Genomic DNA, 21,347 nt, shown 5'->3' on the forward strand with positions numbered 1-21,347 from the left:
ATTCAATGAGAGTTTGCTTTGTGAATGCTATTTGTGGTGAGTTGCCTGTCTTGGCTGGAGGCCCACAGGGAGCACTGCATTGGCCTCCAGTGTGTTCGGGAGGAAAATTGACTGGAGATGGTTTAGGCTTTAGAGGATTAGCCAGACTGGGCCTCCCCTCGATGGTTTAGTAGTTTAGTAACACACGTTGCTTAGGTTCAAAGAGTGAAAAGAGGCGTACCGCTTGACTGGCAACAAAGGTTTTGTATTGCTTGTCAGTCCTTCTAATCGCTAGGGTGCATAGTCATAAAGCACACTATATCAGCCATCCAGAATGTAAACTGGGAGTGGTGTCCAATTTGGCCGAAATCCAACTATGTAACTATAAACTAGGTCAACCTGTTAATTAATCACTTTTGCAGGAGGTTTAACTTGTGCCTCGCAATACCTTTAGTGCCACAGGGGAGTGGCCATGTAACCAATGGGCAGTCATTACTGGAACAGTTTAAAAAAAAAAAAAAAATAGTGAGATAGGAATTGTCACAGTAATACTGCAGCTCAATAGCTGATTCCATTTACTAAATGAATGCAGCTCCTCTTACCTTTTGAGATTACATACTGTACTTGGCTTATTATCCATCAGCAGTTTACACAGGAGTCAAGTCTTGTTCGCAAAAACTCTGATAAAGTATTTTTTATGGCATGACTTTATGCCTGCAGTTTATTTCCACTGGAAAATGAAACTATACATATTTTGCACATCATTTCCCATATGCTTTAATTGCATCATTTAGCATCACATCTATTCAGTTAATTGTCTTGAACTATACTTTACAGTATATGGACCTTTACTAATTCACTGTTTTCGATATTTCATCTTTTTTTAGTGTAAATTAAGAGTGAGAACTGTAATGAAATTTCATGTCTTTGTCCAAGTACAGAGCCCTTAGTGTATTTGTTTTACTGGACCAGCGCTGTGTTGCAGTGTACCTCAATAATACTACATTTTGTACAAAAATATAATTCCTTAATGTCAGTTTACTACATTCATCAATAGTTTGACCTTTGCCCTGTATGGGAAACAGCAAACTAGAGCTTCATGTTACTGATATCAAGAAAGTGTCCTGCCCAAGCGATCGCTAAGTAATGAATTAAAGGGACCAAACATATTTCTTTTCATATTTGCACACAGACAGAAAATGTGCAGTTTAGTTTTCCAGAAGTCTGGTTAATATGTTCTGTTTTAATTTATCTAGGTTGAAATACTGGAAAGTGCCAAACGTTTGGGATTCTTCTGTATACTGTGTTCTCCTCAGATATGAACGGATTAGCGAGATAACTGCAGTATTTACAGATCAACACGGAATACCAAACACAGCAGATGTTAATCCTTGGCATTTGTGAATGTGATACCCAGTTCACAGTATTGCAATGTCTCTCAGACTACCACAATGGGGAGTCCTAGTCTTGCATTATCCCATGAAGAGGGAAGGGGGAGGGATGGAGGGGCGGGTTACTGAAGCTGTTCTGTTGTCAAGGAAGGGTGCTGCTGTTGCTAAGCTCCCCTTAGTGGCTTCAAATGTAATTAATAGTTTATTTACTGTTTTCTGGTGTTTGCAATCATTGTGACTGCAGGGCTCTAAATTGGCAACAAAAAGGACAATGGCGATCAGTTAAGTATATTTGTAGAGGGCACCAAGGCCACTAAACTTAAGTCAAGGCCAAAGTGTAGGCTGCGGTGAAATTTTGCTTAGGATTCATATATAAGGCTAATTAATGTCCACAGAAAGAAACAACACGGTTTAACTTAATAATAACTTTTATTTATTCAGAAAATGATGTTTTTGTGTTTTGCCGACAGCTGTGGCCAGAAGTTTTGCATCACCTAGAATTTTAGGATTGAGACCATTATTAAAAACAAAACAAACAAACAAAAAAACACACCTATATGAACATAATTTAGGTATTTTATTTAACATCAACGAAACTACAAAATGATATCGCAAAAGTCTACTGGAAGCCATAATATAGAGTAATTCATGTTAGATTTCAAGATGTCACATTTTTCAATTGTTGGCAGTTTTTCATTTACTGTGGTAAAACTACAAAGCGGTATGCAATTCAACATGTTAACGTAACATTTGACTTTGAAGTAAAACTAGTTCAATCTATAGGGTGATGCAAAACATTTGACCATAGCAGTAGATTAGAGCCTGCAAGGACACCGCTGTTTGCGCTGAAGCCAGATATTGGCTATTATCACTAATCCATTGGATTGTTTTTGTTCAGTTTTAATAACCTATATTCTACTCGGTTCAACATAAACTAAACTCAGAAATGTTGTTCCCGTGTGTAACATACAAAATGCAGAGGTGCTGTGCTGCATTTATGGATAAAGCTACCAATCATCAGAAGCCTAAATTCAGGACATGTCATAATTTGCAAATACAGGTTACCTAGTGGGGTATGGTACAATTAATTCACACACTCAAACACACACAATTCTACCAAATTTCTCATCCTTGACCTTTATTATATTGATATAAAGAAAAAAAATCTAAACTTATTTACAAAAATAGAGTAAAATAAAATACAGATGTAGCTTTATAATACACACAACTACGGCTCTCATTGCACTCGTGCAGCTTATTTTTTTTTAAGCACCCAAACAAAAACAAAAAACAACTACTCTCCTTAAACGGGATAGCTTTGGCAAATGAGACATCATATTTTTAAAAGCTCATTTTTTCCCCTTCAGCATAACTAATTGAACTAAACGTCATGTTATTCCATCATTCACCTTGTACAGCAAGCTAATGAGAATCCCTCTGATGTTGTATTATCAGGGAAAATATTAAAAACAGGTGTATTTCCCAGCAGTATTAACAATGGCTGAAAGCATTACAGCTTCACATTTTTATTAATCCCTTCTGCCTCTGTAATATATATATTGTTGCAGCATTATGACAACCATAAGGCAAAGTAAGACCAATATATGGTGAGATTGTGATCTTGTGGACCAGTTACAGTATACATACAGTGGAAATTTGACCAAGGACTGTGTTAAAATGTGAAGTCTGCCAAACATGGCAGACAATGGATGAAATTGGCAAGTGGGGTTTATTTACAACCCCTCTAAACCCAGTGGCGTGTAACATCAAACGTGTTGAATATAAAACAGTGGAATTTTGTATGAATTGACATCGTGCCAATGACCGCCTGTTAACACTTGGTGTTGTTAACAGCTCAGCACTGCAATTCTGGTTCATCAAATACAGTAGATGATATTTAGCTGCTGTGGAAAAACACTGGATTGATGTTTGAGTGGAATACAATAACTTTGGTAACATTTAATAATACGCTACAGTATATTTAAAATGAATATTAATTAATTCATCCATGCATTCATGTATGTCCGAAATATAAAACTCTTCAGTTTGTTTATTTGACTTCCTGGATTCTAGACTGAACAATATGAAGAAATCCTATAGGCCAGATTAGGCATCAGTCATTCACCGTTTGATTGACATGATCAATCCATCATTCACACGTTTTGAGAGACTAAACCCTCCCACACATATCCTAAAATCTCGGAAGAGATAGGTCAAACACAGCGTGCCCAAGCACTGAGTTACTATCCCATATGCCATGGTACAACAGAGACAGCGCTCTGTGCTTCTTTTACAGAAGACAACACCTCTTTCCCCCCTTCCAAATAGCAGACTTCCAAACTCGCCTTCTGATGCCTAAATCAACCGATATATAATGGTAATCTCTTGGTCTAAACTATTAAAATCAACTAAAGTGATGAGCAAAGAAAACAAGCTAAAATCAGTGTATACAGTGGCACCATTAAATACACAGCTAAATAGGGGGCTCCCGAGTGGCGCATCCAGTAAAGGCGCTCCGCGTGGAGTCCAGGCTATTCCACTGCTGACCGTGGACGGGAGCTCCCAGGGGACGGCATATAATTTGGGGGGGGGTTTAGGTTGGCCAGGGTGTTCTCGGCTCATCGCACACCAGCGACCCCTGTGGTCTGGCCGGGTGCCTGCGGGCTTGCCTGTAAGCTGCCCGAGAGCTGCGTTGTCCTCCGACGCTGTAGCTCTTGGGTGGCTGCACGGTGAGTCCGCAGTGTGAAAAAACAGCGGTCGGCTGACGGCACAGCGTGTGTTCGTCTCGCCCTCCCGAGTCAACGCATGGGTGGTAGCGGTGAGCTGAGCCTAAAAAAATAATTGGACATATCAAATTGGGAGAAAATAATAAAAAAATAATTGGCAACGACTAAATTAAAATAAATAAATAAATAAAATACACAGTTAAAATACAATTGCAATTAAAATACTTAACAGTAAAATTATTGGTACAATTCCTTTCTGCACAAACAGTACAAATTTAACAGCTGCAAAGTGCCCATTAGCTACTGTTATTAATATTAATCTCTGGTACTGTTAATATAATTTCCAATCGGTTATCAATTTGACCAGTGGCTTTTGTCAGACCGTCCTTTAAAATGACAGCACTCAGGCTTCCTTCTTCTCCAGCACCGATAACCAATTTCCCACAGTTGCAGAAACAATCAGCAGTCTGTCACATCAGCAGGGCAGGCACCTTAAAAAGCAGACAAACCGTGCTTCAGCGTTCTCTCGTGTACAGCTTCCATCCTAACAGATTTACCCCGTGCCATTTTAAATAGCTCACTCCTTCCAATCAGGTCTCACTCAAAGAAGTATTGTAACACTTCCCAGTTACCAACGTGTACGACTAATATGTCTAAACAAATAAAAAGTGTTGTTTCAAAATAATGTGCTCAAAATGAAATTACACAAAAATAAAAATCGAACAGTGACTATATTACAAAACGCAAATAAAACAAGGCCACAATCCGTGAATACAATAATAAAATGAGTGAGTACAAAACACCCGTGTTACATCTGCGTTGGCTACTTTTATTAAAAAATATTAAGACTATTTTCATGTATTATCATTCAGTACATTTGTTGTCCTATTATCTCACTTTAAGATATAATACATAAAAGCTATTCATTGTAAATAATAGCTGTACACGTGCAACAAAAAAAGCGTATTCCTTTATCATATCGTAAAATATGTACCCATAGGTGCTTGTCATTTTGCGAGTTCATGTATAGAGTTTCTTACAAGTTGCGATGGTCACCAAACATGTGTGAGTAGTACTGTTGTGTAAAAATGAAACTTAAAATGAACATCGAACAACTAAAATAAAAATACACTTCAGGTTTGTGTGTTGGACATGTGACATTATTAAAATTATTTTCACTGCATTTTGTTAAAGTGCTGTAAATGCAGCAAAAAGCTCAGTATTTAAACCAAAAGGGAAGTGAAAAGGTTAACGTATCAAGCTAAAAAAAGTTTTCTTTGTGAACTCCAATAAACCAACATTATCTTTCGCCAGTCAAGTCGTAGAGTGCTTAAATAAAGTTTTGAGTCAACATAAACAGATTGCTTAAATAAAGTTTTGAGTCAACATAAACAGATTTAGTCTGTTGCATCTTCTTAGCAGCCACAACTATTCCAGGTAAAATAGACATTGACCATTTTAAGGTGATTTGCAGAACGCATAGAAATAATTGGGACTTTATTTTGGAAGTGTACTGCTGAGAAAAAAAAAAAAAAACCTTTAGGGAATTAAAAATGAAATGCACTTCAGCTTACGTGATTGCAGGAAAAATTGTATTGAAATGTTCTTGCTGTGGTGTATTTAATATAGTAAATAGTGGAACAAACTCGATGCACTTCAAACTTGTTTTTACTGAAAAATAAACAGTAACATGTATTCATAAGAGCTGTCTGTGTTACGTGCTGTCAGATCAGGACTTTACTAACACTAAGCTGACAATGCTTTTTCCCATATTACAGGTGGACAAAATTAAAGGTGCGGTCACCAATTCCACACACATTTTCAGCCAGTCTTGTGTTGCAGGAGCCTTGATGTTCAAAGTCCATTTTTCTTCTTGTTGGTCTTGTCTTGCTGTGAGCGGTGCTGAAATAAGACTCCTTCATGTAACTAATGGAGTACTTTGTCAGAAACTACAAGCAGACCACTACTAGTATAGCACATGCTTAAACCATCCAAAAATGCATCAGAATGCACAATTTTAATCATTTTTAAAAAGCTTCCACTGGGAAACCCCCCTCCCAAAGAAGAATGAAAAAAGAATAATCATACTTTTAGAGCTTGTTAATTTATATCAGAAAGTCGCTGTGTGATTAAATATTCTGTGTTTCTGTTTTGCAAAAAAAATAGGAAAAATAATACTAAATGTACTATTTAAGAACATAAGAACATAAGAAAGTTTACAAACGAGAGGAGGCCATTCGGCCCATCTTGCTCGTTTGGTTGTTAGTAGCTTATTGATCCCAGAATCTCATCAAGCAGCTTCTTGAAGGATCCCAGGGTGTCAGCTTCAACAACATTACTGGGGAGTTGGTTCCAGACCCTCATAATTCTCTGTGTAAAAAAGTGCCTCCTATTTTCTGTTCTGAATGTCCCTTGATCTAATCTCCATTTGTGACCCCTGGTCCTTGTTTCTTTTTTCAGGTCAAAAAAGTATATACACTGCTGTGCAAAAGTCTTAGACATGTTGCATTTTTCTACTCTGATGCATTATGAGCATCAACAATTTATTATTATTATTATTATTATTATTATTATTATTATTTATTTCTTAGCAGACGCCCTTATCCAGGGCGACTTACAATCGTAAGCAAATACATTTCAAGTGTTACAATACAAGTAATACAATAAGAGCAAGAAATACAATAACTTTTGTTCAGCAAAGTACAAGTGTGACAAACCACAATTCAATAATACAGCAGATAATAGTGATAGTTACATCAGGATATGATTAAATAGTGATAGTTACATCAGGATGTGATTAAATACAAAGTACTACAGGTTAAACACTTGGCAGATTACAGTATTCTGAAGTACAGGATTAAATGCAGTAAAATAGGGGGCAGATAAGAGCAAAATAAAGCACATTTACATGAAGGGTGATAGTGTCCCAGGATACAAACAGAGGAGTTCTACAGGTGCTCTTTGAAGAGGTGAGTCTTGAGGAGGCGCCGGAATGTGGTCAGGGACTGGGCAGTCCTGACATCTGTAGGAAGGTCATTCCACCACTGCGGAGCAAGGGTGGAGAAGGAGCGGGCTCTGGAGGCAGGGGAGCGTAGCGGAGGTAGAGCTAGTCTTCTAGTGCAGGCGGAGCGGAGAGGTCGAGTGGGGGTGTAGGGAGAGATGAGGGTCTGGAGGTAGCTGGGTGCAGTCTGGTCAAGGCATCTGTAGGCTAGTACAAGAGTCTTGAACTGGATGCGAGCGGTGATCGGGAGCCAGTGGAGCGAGCGGAGTAGTGGAGTAGCGTGGGCGAAGCGAGGCAGAGAGAACACCAGGCGGGCAGCAGAGTTCTGGATGAGCTGGAGCGGACGGGTGGCGGACGCAGGGAGGCTCAAAGCCTCCATATTTTTACTATTATTATTACTATTGCAACTTTGACTTGGGTAAAGAAGGAAAAACATTGAGTGAACTAGCTTGCATCACTTGATTTTCAAGGTGTGGTATCCAAAGCATAATCAACAAGTACAGAGAAACATCATCTGTAATTGACGAACCCAGGACTGGAAGACCCAAAAAGCTGTCAAGCGATTAAAAAAAATGAATCACAATCATGATTTTAATCTTAGTTAATCTTGGGTTTAATCGCATATTTAATTGATACAATTACTGCATCCATCTCATTTGATTGTTTTATTACTGATGCTGTTCTTACAGGGCTAGAAGTTAACTTTTTTAAGGCAGTAGTGAGGATTTACTACCAGTCTGGAAAGTAGGTAGCAAAATGGTCTTAAGGTCGGTTTATACTCCATCATCAGACCTGTAAAAATGTATACCATAAAAAATGTAAAAGTTCTTAATACCTATAAGCAGCGGTCCAGATAAGCTGCGTACCTGCTGTTTTTACAAATGAAAAAATCAGAAATATGTACTAAAAATACGCATAGCAATTTTGCGGCACGGCTACAACTACATCTCCCAGAATGCAATGTCTTCAGCTACTAGGAAACTGTAAACAAGAAAAACCAACCCAACAAACATTATCCAATCTTTGGCTAAACCTGTTGTTGTCTTTGCAGCCAATTGCTGTAAGAATAAGAAATTCACCAGCAAGCTACACAGGTTGAAGCGTAAACAGCCCAGTCCAGCTACAAATCCAGCTGGAACCATCGTCGGAGGCAATCGCTAAAAAAAGGTGCCTATAATATTAAACAAACTGTTTTATAAGTTATTAATGCATTCCCTTATTGTATTTATCTGTATGGCTTTATATTGAAGTTCGTCGAGTTTAAGGATTGAATGTTAACATATATCTAGTGTTCCGCATTTTCGCTTTTTATCTTTTAAAAAAAAAATTGGGGGAATTTTTCTGAGTTATATTTACATATATTAAAATAGAGATAAAATCGGTAATAAATAGTTTTTAATTGAAACATTGGTAACACACTTTACATGTGGAATATGATGCATAGCACTTCTGGTTTCTGATAGGTTTAATGTCCCTGGCATGTATGAGCGCTGTGACAAACTTCTGTGCTTTCTTTTTATTAAAGCACATGTAAAAGCAGGATAAATGGATTGCTTGTCTCTTAGTTCACTTTATTGTTTTAGTTTGATGTGTCGCTTATTTTTCAGTATGTTCTTTTATTGTGAACATTTTAAAAAAGTACTTGCAATACGAGTCAAATTTCTCCAGTGAGAAGGAAATTCTGTAAAACAGGCGATGCTATGTTTGGTATGATTCTTTTGTTACATCACATATCACTGCCTCACATCAGCTGTGACAGAGAGACACTTCTTGCAAAGTATTTTTTTTTTCTTCTCTCTTTTCTCCAGGAAGTCAGGAAGCAATCAGCGCGGCGCACAAACAAACTTGATGCTGATAAAAGCACGGTGTTTATATAATTAATGAATTAATAATTTTTTTAAATGTTTTTTTATTTTTTTATTTGTGAATTCATGCCTGATGTAATTTGAGGGCCTTGGGATATAGCCAGAAACTTTCCGTCGCGGATCATGCAAGCATGCCTCCTTGGAATGTGTGGTTAAGTATTTGAAGCACCTAACTTGAACACCCCCTGCCATTCGGTCTGTTCATATGTATTTTTATATGGGACACACAACATTGTGGCTTGCATTTTAAATGTATTAATAAAGTGAACATCTGGAAACCCGTCTTGAAACAGGCTTTAGATAAGGAGTCTTTCAGTTTTGTGAATATGCCTTGTTTCAGCTCTGTGAAGGACTGCGTTCACAAAAGTATCTGTGTCTCTAGTTTCAAAATTTGTGGAAATTGCTATACAGGTATCCTTCACAGGGGTGCAGATTTGGCACCAGGGTAACTCATACAGCACCAGCAGTAGACATGTTTGTTAATTTTTTTAATTCCTTGGCAACCATAGATGATAGTTTCTCATTGGGTCTGGACTACTCACATGACCCACCCGCACACCTCGTCATACACAGGAGAGAAGGTTTGTGTGGGAACTTTAACTGCAGAAACTGGTTGCAAACATGTCTTCACAGTGCACATTTTACCCAATTACCAATTAAATCAGCAAGTCAAAAAGGTGGGTGAGGCTGTGTGGTGCAGTGGTTAAAGAACAGGGCTTGTAAGCAGGAGGTCCCCGGTTCAAATCCCACCTCAGCCACTGACTCGCTGTGTGACCCTGAGCAAGTCACTTAACCTCCTTGTGCTCCGTCTTTCGGGTGAGACGTAATTGTAAGTGACTCTGCAGCTGATGCATAGTTCACACACCCTAGTCTCTGTAAGTCGCCTTGGATAAAGGTGTCTGCTAAATAAACAAAAAATAAAATAAAAAAAATATGTGGGCAATAGTAGGCTTGCCAGGTAATGAAAAATGCATTTTACGGTTTTCAGATATTGTAAAATAAAGTTTCGTGTTCACAAGCATGTTCATTTTACCGCAAAAGTTAAACATGTTTTGTTGATTTAAAAAAAAACAAAAAACATCCTTGTTTGAATAGATGCATATAATCACGGATTTAAGTTAAAGCAAAATCAGTTGTTGCAGCTAATTGTAAATCAAATCCATCAATAAAATGAATCAACAATGTGAACAGCTTTCTTTCTAACTATTGAGTGTAGCTGAATTCATGAGCTATTGTTTTGTTAATATGTCGAATGTTTTGGCTACTCTGGTCTGCAGTCTTTAGTTTCTTAATATTTCAATTTTGGTCTTAAGCAGTTATACATATAAATATATAGCACACAATCCTGTCTAATACCGTATAAACACTAATTGAAGAGCACACAATCCTGTCTAATACCGTATAAACACTAATTGAAGAGCAGTTTAGCACCAATTTTCAAAACGATTTGCACCCCTGCTTCAGTATCGCAGCATTGAAGTAAAGTAAAAACAAACCAACAAACTGCAGTTAAGGGGTGTGTAATGGTGCAAATCCCAAAAAAGCATTACAGTTAAATGTAAAGTCTTGGTGATTCCTCTGTCTACAGTATATCAGCAGTCCAGAGAGTGCAGACATAAAGGCAGATGTATTAATCCAGAGTATTGCCACAGCTTTTCCATTAGTTACGGCAGTTCTTGCATTTCTTGTTCTTGTACTGGAGGCAAAACCAGTGTATCTTTCACTTGTGTCTCTTTCATTCTATTCCATTCCAGGACCTAGTTCCCCTTAAGGTCCTTAATTGTTTGTTTGAACTAGGTTCAATTAAAAAAAGTGGTTGAAACAAGACGCTGAACCGATCAATTGTATTGACAAGGTTGGAACAAGGTACTATACTGGATTGGAATTAAATGTTGCTAAGTGGTTACTAGTCAATGCCGCAATTTATCAAACCTTTAGAATTGAAACTCCTTTCCCATTTGGCTAATGCAGGGTCACATGACCAGAATGGTTTGTGCTGTTTAATTAAACAGATATTGACTGCAGTTTTCACCTTGTAGTGGAAAACTGTTCCCTTTGGATTGAAAAGATGACCTCCAGTCTGGGCATCATTGGCCACGGTGTTGCTTTTTCAACCCATGAGGGTAAAAGTTTTCCACTGAGACTAATCTGAATTCAGCATTTGTGTAATATCCCACCCCAGTTATCACAGACTAGCACTGATTGTAACCTTGATGCCCTTTGTCAAACAGCACATTGAACATTTTTATATGTATTTGTCTCAGTGTGTTTTTTTTGTTTTCTGCAGTGTGACAATGGACCACGCATCCTAGAATGCGCAGCCCGGCTCACCGGTGCAGGGATATCGAGAGGCAAGCCGGCTACCTGCAGCCTGACCAGTGTGTGCCTCCCCCCCCTCGCGGCACGGCGGACGGCATGTGGTTCATCCAGGACGGCTGCGGCATCGTCTGCGGTGTTATCACCTGGCTGCTGGTCTTTTACGCAGAGTTCGTGGTGCTGTTCGTCATGCTGGTGCCCTCCAAGAGCCTGGTGTACAGCATAATCAATGGAGTCCTTTTCAATGCGCTGGCCTTCCTCGCCTTAGCCTCCCACTTCAGGGCCATGCTGACAGACCCGGTAAGCACGCCTGCTAAGCTTCACTTTGGAGGAGCATGGGCTTCTATTGGGCCTGTGCGTTTTAATTATTGTAGACAATACATTTATTAATTCAGTACAAAATGTTAAAAGGAAGTGTAAAGCAATATTTAAAAAAAAAAAAAAACATGTACAATCTTAACTTATGATAACCCAGAAATACTGTAGGAGAGCTCTATGTGAAGGTCCTAAACCATATCTAATATAGCTTCTATTAAAGCTGGCAATTCAATATAGTGCTCATATGTTAGTGGCAAACACTGTGGCAGCAGCAAAGGTCATTCAAAATGATCTAGACAGCATTCAGAACTGGGCTGACACATGGCAAATGACATTTAATAGAGAAAAGTGTGTTTAATAGAGAAAAGTGTATTGCATGCAATATACAAAATGTGCATTATAAATATCATATGGGAGATACTGAAATTGAAGAAGGGAACTATGAAAAAGACCTAGGAGTTTATGTTGACTCAGAAATGACTTCATCTAGACAATGTGGGGAAGCTATAAAAAAGGCCAACAAGATGCTCGGATATATTGTGAGAAGTGTTGAATTTAAATCAAGGGAAGTAATGTTAAAACTTTACAATGCATTAGTAAGACCTCACCTAGAATATTGTGTTCAGTTCTGGTCACCTCGTTACAAAAAGGATATTGCTGCTCTAGAAAGAGTGCAAAGAGCAACCAGAATTATTCCGGGTTTAAAAGGCATGTCGTATGCAGACAGGCTGAAAGAATTGAATCTATTCAGTCTTAAACAAAGAAGACTACACGGCGATTTGATTCAAACATTCAAAATCCTAAAAGGTATAGACAATGTCGACCCAGGGGACTTTTTTTACCTGAAAAAAGAAACAAGGACCAGGGGTCACAAATGGAGATTAGATAAAGGGGCATTCAGAACAGAAAATAGGAGGCACTTTTTTACACAGAGAATTGTGAGGGTCTGGAACCAACTCCCCAGTAATGTTGTTGCAGCTGACACCCTGGGATCCTTCAAGAAGCTGCTTGATGAGATTCTGGGATCAATAAGCTACTAACAACCAAACGAGCAAGATGGGCTGAATGGCCTCCTCTCGTTTGTAAACTTTCTTATGTTCTTATTTGACAACAAAAAATACTGAGGCAGTGAATTAGTGACACACCTTTATGTATTAAAGTGCAGTACACCCATCAACATGGCCAAAATATCAGATTTTTTATTATAATCTGATGTGATGTATACATTTAGGGATTCAGGGTCATGCTATGCTACATTGATCCGGATAGCATCCTGTACTATTCATTGGTTGTCCCCTTTCTTCACCTCTAGGGAGCAGTGCCAAAAGGGAATGCCACTAAGGAGTTTATTGAAAGTTTACAGCTGAAACCGGGCCAGGTGGTCTACAAGTGTCCCAAGTGCTGCAGCATCAAGCCAGACCGAGCCCACCACTGCAGGTAGGGACCAGTATGAACAAGGGCTTGTACAGAACAGGTTTTATACAGTAGACATGTTTACGAAAAGCAAACAGCTGGCCACCAGAAAGTCCAGTGTAAGGCAATTTAGTAGTAGTAGTAATAATAATAATAATAATAATAATAATAATAATAATAATAATAATAATAATAATAATAGAAATCCAATCTCTGGCCCTGCGGAATCCCAGGCTTCCTGTTAAAAAGGTTTTCAACTTTGCAGGTCTGCCAGTCTAAAAAGGATCTTTTACCAATTGTTTGTTTGGTGATGTCCAAGGTGTGGCCACTTTATTAGGAAATAAAGTTTGCACTGTAGAGAAGTCAGTAAAGTAAGTAATGTATGTAAGACCTAGAGCAGTTAGTTAGTTGGCCTTAAAATGGGTGGAAGCCAGGCTTTGTCAGAGTTTGAAAGGGCTGTGACTGTGGGTGTCTGACCAGTCAGTTGAATATGTAGCTCAGACTGCAACCCGGGAACATCAAGGACCACTGTGGTAGATCAAGGGTCATTAAAGAGCTACTTTGGTATATATAAAATATCAGAAATATCTTGACTAATGTATTCTTCTTGTTTATATAGCTTTTTTGTCATCACATCCTGGTGGCCTTTTTCTAACATCCTTGTAGAGCTCTCAGAATCATATCTAACCATGAAGTTCATCTGGTACACCAAAGTGTTACCATGAACCTTGTCCCCCTGCAACACTCTGCCCTTAGTCGATGTAAGGCATACATCAGTAAGAAATGTCATATACCACATCAAATGTCTATTTTCTTACAATCACAAGATCAACCAGAACAGTGAGCAGTATTACGCAGAATAGATTTCATTTTTCATTAGATTTTATTGTTAATTTTATTATAAATTGTAGTCTTAAACAGATATTTAAGGTTCATATCCTATGTGTAAAGCCTGACACAATACAGTAGAATCTGTCATATCCAATTTAATTGGTTCCAAGGGTCTGTCAGATATGTAAAAGTGTCATATTTCAGAGAAAGTCATTATACTACCTAGCAGTTGCTTTATAAACGCCGGGGATTTATACATTAACAATGTTAGATATATCAATGTGTATAAAAATCTGTTCCAATTATTGCAAAACAAAGCACTGCATTACAGTATTTGGTAATTTACAAAACAGCATTCCACAGTTCTTACCACGCTTTCTCAGTGTACGCCAAAGTAATCCAACAGGTTTGTTTGCACTGTGGGTGTTAACCCAAGACTTTGGAGGTCAGCAAAAATATTGTATCAGCTTTTAACAGTACAGTAATTCAGTAAATTTCTTGCTGTTTTGTTTTCTGTTGTTTAATGTGGCTAAACTAAATTCCCAAAAGGCTTTTCCTTTTTTTTTATTATCTGCAATTGAATCCATTCTGTCCTGGTAAGAGCTGAATTTGCTGTTTTAGACCCATAATAAAATGTGCATTGATCAGTTTCCAGATTATGAAATGTTGTTATGCTGTGTATTTTCTTTAACTTAAGGTGGTATTAGGATAGGGTTAAAACTAGAGTTTCTATGACCTTCCACAAGACAAAGGCAAGTCTGTGGAAACTTACTGAGGAGGAGATGGACTATAGTATGTGAACGCTGTATGGACATATTGAAATGTTGGCAGTGTTAGCCCACAGATTCAGACACAAACATTTGTAACCATTTATAAATAACCTTGAGTAAGATTTAAACTTGCATAACCTTTTTGTACTTTTAATAACAGGTGATAAAGATTTGAAGCAAACAGAATGATGTAACCAGAACAATGTAGACTATTAGGTGAAACTAAGAAACGCTTCTGAAAGATGTCAAATTAGGTTAGGTTTACAGCTGGTTTTTAGAGCTTTTTGTTGGAGCAGGAAGAATGAAATGAGGACTGCAAGACTGTCTCTCTGGAACATTGGCAAATATTGCCTTATTAATCTTAAATCTTTTTTTTATTTGAACAAATACTTTGGGTGAATCCAAAAGTAACACATTATGGGCTTCAGTGAACCGTGCATTTCTAATATACTTCCCCAACTCACTCTCTCTAACATACCTGAAACTCACTGAAGGTTTTATGGTATACATTATCACCAGGGATATTATTGTTGTTCATGTTGTATTTTAGTTTATAACTTTAATTATTCTTGAACTGTAACCTTGTATTACAGTATAACATGTGTACGTTGCTTTGGATAAATGCGTCTGCTAAATCAATAAATAAAATAAAAATGGTTACACTTTCAAATTCTAAGCAAGTTACAAGCTTCCCAGCACCATTAATCAATAAAACAAACATACTTTTTTTATTTTTTACTCCAAATATTACAAATTGTTCCCTGTTGTAAAAAATATATATATATATATATATTCATGTTCGTTCAACTCCGAGTTAGTCTTCGTCATCCGGACGGCTATTGTTAAATTATAAAATTGATCTTTTAAATACTCTATCCTGATTGGTCAAAACAGGTCACAAGGGGGTGTGACTATTACAGTAGATTCCCATGGGTTGAAAAAACAGTAGCCATATTTAAATTGGAAATAAAGATGACTGACAAGTGTATGTCAATTTTGATCTTTTGGGAAACCAAACTCGAGATGAGATTTTGGATGAGTCTGAATCAGATACCAACACTTATTCAAGTGGTGAAAAAAAAGTAATATTGCTAGGTATCGAAATTACTGAAGTACAGCTTCTGGACATAGAAAACGAAAATGAAAAAAAATACACAGAAGTCCAGAAGTGTTTACATTTATATATTATAAGTGTATTGATTTGGTTATTATCAAACAAACAAAAAAGCCTTGTATGTTTTTTGCCCCTCCCCAAGTGTAAAACAAAAAAAATCTCTGAAAACCATAGAAAATCTCTCTGTTTACGTGTTATCATATAAAATCTGTGTTATTCCGCAGCAAACAGATTCCTAGGATCCCTGATTATCACACAGTATATGTTATCAAACATTTTCTTTTTTTTCTTTCTCAGTGTTTGCAAGAGGTGTATTCGGAAGATGGACCACCACTGCCCCTGGGTCAATAACTGTGTAGGGGAGGAAAACCAGAAGTACTTTGTGCTGTTTACAGTGAGTACAGCTAAGACTGCCCCACAACACGGGTTGGTTCTAAGAAGTTGAATTCTTGGTTTTTAATTATGTTATTTAAAGAGACTTTTTTGTTTTTGTTAACGATATCAAAGACAAAATATATTTCATCATCTCACCTGATTTACATGAACATTTTAAAACATAAATCTAAATGAATGGTTTATATAATTTATAATCCTACTAAAAGTGTAGGGTCTCTCTTTGTATAGTTTGAGAAAAGATGACATCTCTTCTATAATGAGACGCTGTACTAACAACGTATTAAGCATCCCTGTAGGTTGCGTCTGCATAGAGCATGTATCCTCTATTGCGGTCGCTGAAGTGGATATTTAATTTGTGTTTCAGATGTATATAGCGCTGATATCCTTGCATTGCCTTGTGATGGTAGTGTTTCATTTCCTTTATTGCTTCGAAGAAGACTGGACAAGTAAGTTATATCAGACCTTTTTTTTGGAAGACTTTAAATGTAGTCTTCATCATTAAAAAGAGAAAGTACTGAGGAGTTTGTGGTATGGGCAGCTCATGCTACTTTCATTTCGTTGTCTTTTTTTTTTTTTTTTTTTTTTTTTAATTTAGTAATCACCAATTATTTTATTATTTTATCCCAATTTGGCATATCCAACTATTTTTAGGCTCAGCTCACCGCTACCACCCCCTTCACTGACTCGGTCCTCCGAAGCTTGTGCCATCAGCCGACCACTTTTTTTCACACTGTATACTCACCGTGCAGCCACCTTAGAGCTACAGTGTCGGAGGACAACGCAGCTCTGGGCAGCTTACAGGCAAGCCCGCAGGCACCTGGCCAGACTACAGGTCTCTCTGGTGCGCGGTGAGCCGAGGACACCCTGGCCGACCTAACCCTCCCTCCCCCCGGGTGGCGCTCAGCCAATTGTGCGCCGTCCCCCTGGGAGGACTCATGCCGGCGACCTCCAGGCTATAGGGCGCATCCTGCACTCCACTCCGAGTGGCTTTACCAGATGCGCCACAAGGGAGCCCCCTACTACTTTAATTTCTTGACTTCATTTCTTAAGTGCATGTTGTGTCTGTGACATAGTTGGCAGGCGGCAGCACGTACGGACACACACACACACACACATTAAAATCCTGTACTGTGTCATGCAAATATGAGACTCAATACGTTCTCAGAATCACTTCTAATCTTTTGAGTAAATCTGAGTGTAACTATGAACCTGTCCCCCTGCAAAACTACCCCTAGTGAGTTCATGTCTTACTGATGCACTGTGTTTCTTACCTCCACTAGAGGCTCTGTGAGCTCTATGGAGACCACAGGGGTGTGTTAACCTTCTTTTAAAAAGTCATGCCACATGGTGACTGAAACAGAAGCCGAAATACAAAGCGACTCTAAACAAGAGGAAGACTACATAAGTTAAAATTGCATACCCATGTATAATTTAGTTATCAAGCTTTGAAAATCAGCCCCTTAGCTGGGACTCTAGTTGAACAGCTCTGTAATTTGTGTTGCCACATGTTGCATTGCCCATGCACAGTGCAACAGAAAAATTAAAAGACTGCGTGGCACATTTATATATGACTCCTGCCTGGAAGGAATTTAAAAATAAGGACATAACAATTAAAACAAAGACTTTTCAGTGTATGTATCTGTTTCTTGTTTTTACCTGGTAGACTATCACACACATTTATTCTCTTCATAAAAATAAAACCATCCTAATGGACCTTCCATTCTGAATACACTTTCACTCCATTTGTGCCCTTTAGTCCGCTTCTGTTTTTGGCGTGTTTGCAACAGAAGCTTGAGTTAACCTTATCCACACCATTCAGGATTCTTTAAGTATTTTACCATACTGTGTCTTATACCATGTATTCCTGGGGTGAGTCTAGTTCTCCTTCACTGTACATTTTCCAAGTGCAATTTTGTATTTTTTTGTTGATGACCAGAACTGTACATTGTATTTAAGTACACACATAACGTCTAACTAGAGCCCTATATAATCTTACCATATCTAAGTATAAGCTCTGTTTGATTTCCATTCAGCTATTTGTGAAATGTTTGACTGTACCTTTAAGAGTCACACACCCCTATCCACCCCAGCCACACTAAAATAGCCTGTACTCTCCAAACCCCTGTATAAATGTCTGTGTGTTCTCCCCAGAGTGCAGTACCTTCTCACCTCCAGCAACAGTGATCCTGCTCATCCTGTTGTGTTTTGAGGGGCTCCTTTTCCTCATTTTCACATCTGTGATGTTTGGGACCCAAATCCATTCAATTTGTACCGATGAAACAGTAAGTACCACTTTCCACCTCATTTTACCTTTTCCTTAACCCTCAGAATAGATGTCTGTTTCTTAGTTAATGTATAAGGTTCAAGTTCTCTCACTGTAATGTCCCAGGAACCATAATCACATGGAAAGCATTTGCTTGTATACTAGCTTCTAAGTGTTGGATCAGATGAATAAATGGGGGTGGGAGATTTGTTATATTTTAGTATCTACATTCACAAACTGTTAATGTCAGTCACCAAAATCCACTTTTGGGGTAAAAACAAAGTTCCTCTCAGTTGTTCAGCATTGCTGATAATTAGGGATCTACCTAAATCGCGATTTCGCGGAAATCGTGAAATTGAGGGGTCACCGCGAAATTCACCTCTTAGGGGCCAATGCATACAAACAAGTACAGAGAGGAAAAAAAAAAAATAAACCTCGTTTAAATGAACTACTGCACAACGCAAGCGACGCAAACTGCATATCTTCCATCTGTAGATAGCCCTTTTTTATTCCTTCGCCGTCCTGTGTGCATTGCACTTAAGCAAAAAACAAACAAACAAAAAACGTCCACAAGTAACATTTACAAAATAAATTCTCCAAAGCAGTTAACGTTCTTGTTTACTATTCAAATGACAAAGTTTTAATCAGCATTGGAGGTAAAACAGTAGAAATGGACGACAAAAAAAGCAAAGTATATTCGGCTGATGATCGTTTCAAGATATTTCCCAAATAAACTGTACATGCAGACTGAGGTAATTGTTTTGCATATCTTAATGTGTGTTTGGAGAAAATATGATTGATCGCTATTTAGCTTCAGAATCACACATTAAACAAAAGGCTACAGAGGCTGCTGAACAGAACGTAAAATAAACAGCTTTCAGAAACCTGGAAAGTCAGCCCAGACAAGAAGTATTCCTGTCTGCAAGTTAAATCAGTACTACAACAGTCTAGCACAGCCACCTCGCTTCAACCTGCTGCTTATTATTTTAGACCCGAATAGCCACATTTTCTTTGTTTTGACTCGGTACTAATAAAATAAATTATTTGATGGGACAAATAACATAACAACGAACTTGCTGCATACATTGACTTTATTAAAGTATGCCAGATGCCCTTGTGTAACCGAGTTTTGGGGCTGTTTCTAATCGATTTCCACATCTGTATAACTTGGCAAAGCTTTGCCTTAACTTCCAACCAATTCAGTGGATGCAGACGTGCAGTCTCATTGTATGGACAAGTCAACTGCTGGGGGATGCTGCATGCCTGCCTTTAACAAATGACAGCACTGTTTTAGTAAGGAAGCAAGTACCACTATTTTTAGGCTTTATAGTGTTCTGAAATACTGTCTACTTAGGTTTATTTAATGTTTAAACCAGTCCGCGAAATGTCCGCGAAATCCTAATTTTATTCCACAACATACCCGTGAAAAATACGTAAATTTACTGCGATTTAAGTAGACCCCTACTGATAATATATAGAACTGTTGGGGCAACCATGCATTTGTGGGATTTAAATATTTTTCATGTATCTGAAAATGCCAAGATATTTGTTGACAAAGTGGTGTGTGGGGTGATTCAGTGAACATTCTCCACACCAGTGAGTTTATTCATCTGTTCCAGTACTTGCTGGAAGGTATTGTGCAGTATATGGCCAAAGTTACACACATCCTGTGTATTTCAAGCCAGAGCTTTTGAGCTGGCGCTATAGTATAGGAATAGTTAGAAAAACATATTTTAATATGCAATCCTTCAAGCTTTAATTCACAAGTTATTTACTGAATGATTTTCAAAGTCTGTTATGATGATTTGATTCATTGTATTTTCGTGAAATTGTTGTTGATGGTTTTGCAGTCCAGAAAGTTAAACGCAAATCAAATCAAATAAAAATATTATTTTCAACTTGCAAATGCTACCCTTGGCTAACTAACTAAGTAGTTTGTGTCTTGTACTGAAATAAATAAATTGGGTGTAGATGGGTTCTTTGTATATTAGTTTTTAGTGGAGATATGTGTCCTATACCGTACTAGAACGGCCTGCAGATTTCAAAGGAGTTGTTTTTTTGACCTGCAAACAGGTCTGCAGTGTTGAAAGGGTTAAATAACTCCTGAGTTAAGTTTTATGAATATATTCGCTAAACTGGAAGCTACTGGTAGTATCTCTTCCACATGGTGTACAAGATGCACCTATTTCATGTGCTGTAGGATATAGTTCACCTTGTGACAGCAAACTTTTGTCACAGACAATCTGAGGTACTTGGTAGATGAATTGCTGGTCCAGTGCTACTTGTCTTGTTTCCTTTATTGACCAGGAGAGGGGAGGATATTTATAGTTTCTTTGTAAAGAGAGAGACAGTTTACTACAGTAATTGAGAAGTGAAAAGAATTGAAAGTATAAAGGTACTACGTCCTCCGTGTGGTTAGATGTGCTTGTTTCGGTGTACAGTAGGTTGTGTTGAGGACAGTGCTTTTAGGCTCCCTTGATTTTAAAAGCATTACAGTTCAGCGCTGACCATATAAGGGTGGATTCAATGTTAAAAAAATAAATAAATACAGAGCTGCTTTTTGACCTGCCTTCATCTACAAAATAAGACAACACTGTCAACTGGCTGTCAATACATTGCTGCTTTTTATTTTTGTTGTTAATAGTTCTAGAGGCAATACATTCCTCAATGATTATTGCATCTACTACACCAGTCTGCTTCAGAGCCTGCTCTCCTGAATGGCACATGAATCATTCAAATATGTGGGCATTCTTGGATATAGAAGCACCTATCAATCGAGTGTCCTCTTGACCATTGAGACTGAACCTGACTTACAACAGGGAGATTTAGCTTTTATGTTTTAGTGAGCTGTTGTCTGCAAGGATAATGTACGTTTTTGCGCAGCTACATGGAAATGGCACTGATGCATGAGCACTATGGCAACTCAATATGCATTCATAGGATCAGTAGTCCCAAAACAGCACT

General features: G+C 38.0%; 1 protein-coding gene across 4 annotated transcripts in view; it reads left to right on the plus strand.

Annotated features, from left to right (window-relative positions):
• LOC117435388 (palmitoyltransferase ZDHHC3) overlaps positions 1 to 21,347 on the plus strand; it is a 38,607-nt gene that overhangs the window by 1,735 nt on the left and 15,525 nt on the right. For 2 of the 4 annotated variants that reach the window (XM_034058493.3, XM_034058497.3), the window contains exons 2-6: positions 11,250 to 11,578; positions 12,909 to 13,033; positions 16,022 to 16,118; positions 16,485 to 16,566; positions 18,272 to 18,402. In XM_034058493.3, coding sequence (XP_033914384.2) covers positions 11,276 to 11,578; positions 12,909 to 13,033; positions 16,022 to 16,118; positions 16,485 to 16,566; positions 18,272 to 18,402 — 738 coding nt within the window. In that variant the 5' untranslated portion in view covers positions 11,250 to 11,275. Of the gene's footprint in view, positions 1 to 8,148; positions 8,265 to 8,905; positions 8,963 to 11,249; positions 11,579 to 12,908; positions 13,034 to 16,021; positions 16,119 to 16,484; positions 16,567 to 18,271; positions 18,403 to 21,347 lie in introns of all 4 variants that reach the window. The other 2 variants (XM_034058496.3, XM_034058495.3) reach the window with 2 other exon arrangements.

The sequence above is a fragment of the Acipenser ruthenus genome, chromosome 3 (genome assembly GCF_902713425.1).
Source record: "Acipenser ruthenus chromosome 3, fAciRut3.2 maternal haplotype, whole genome shotgun sequence".
In the NCBI taxonomy this organism is placed as follows: domain Eukaryota; kingdom Metazoa; phylum Chordata; class Actinopteri; order Acipenseriformes; family Acipenseridae; genus Acipenser; species Acipenser ruthenus.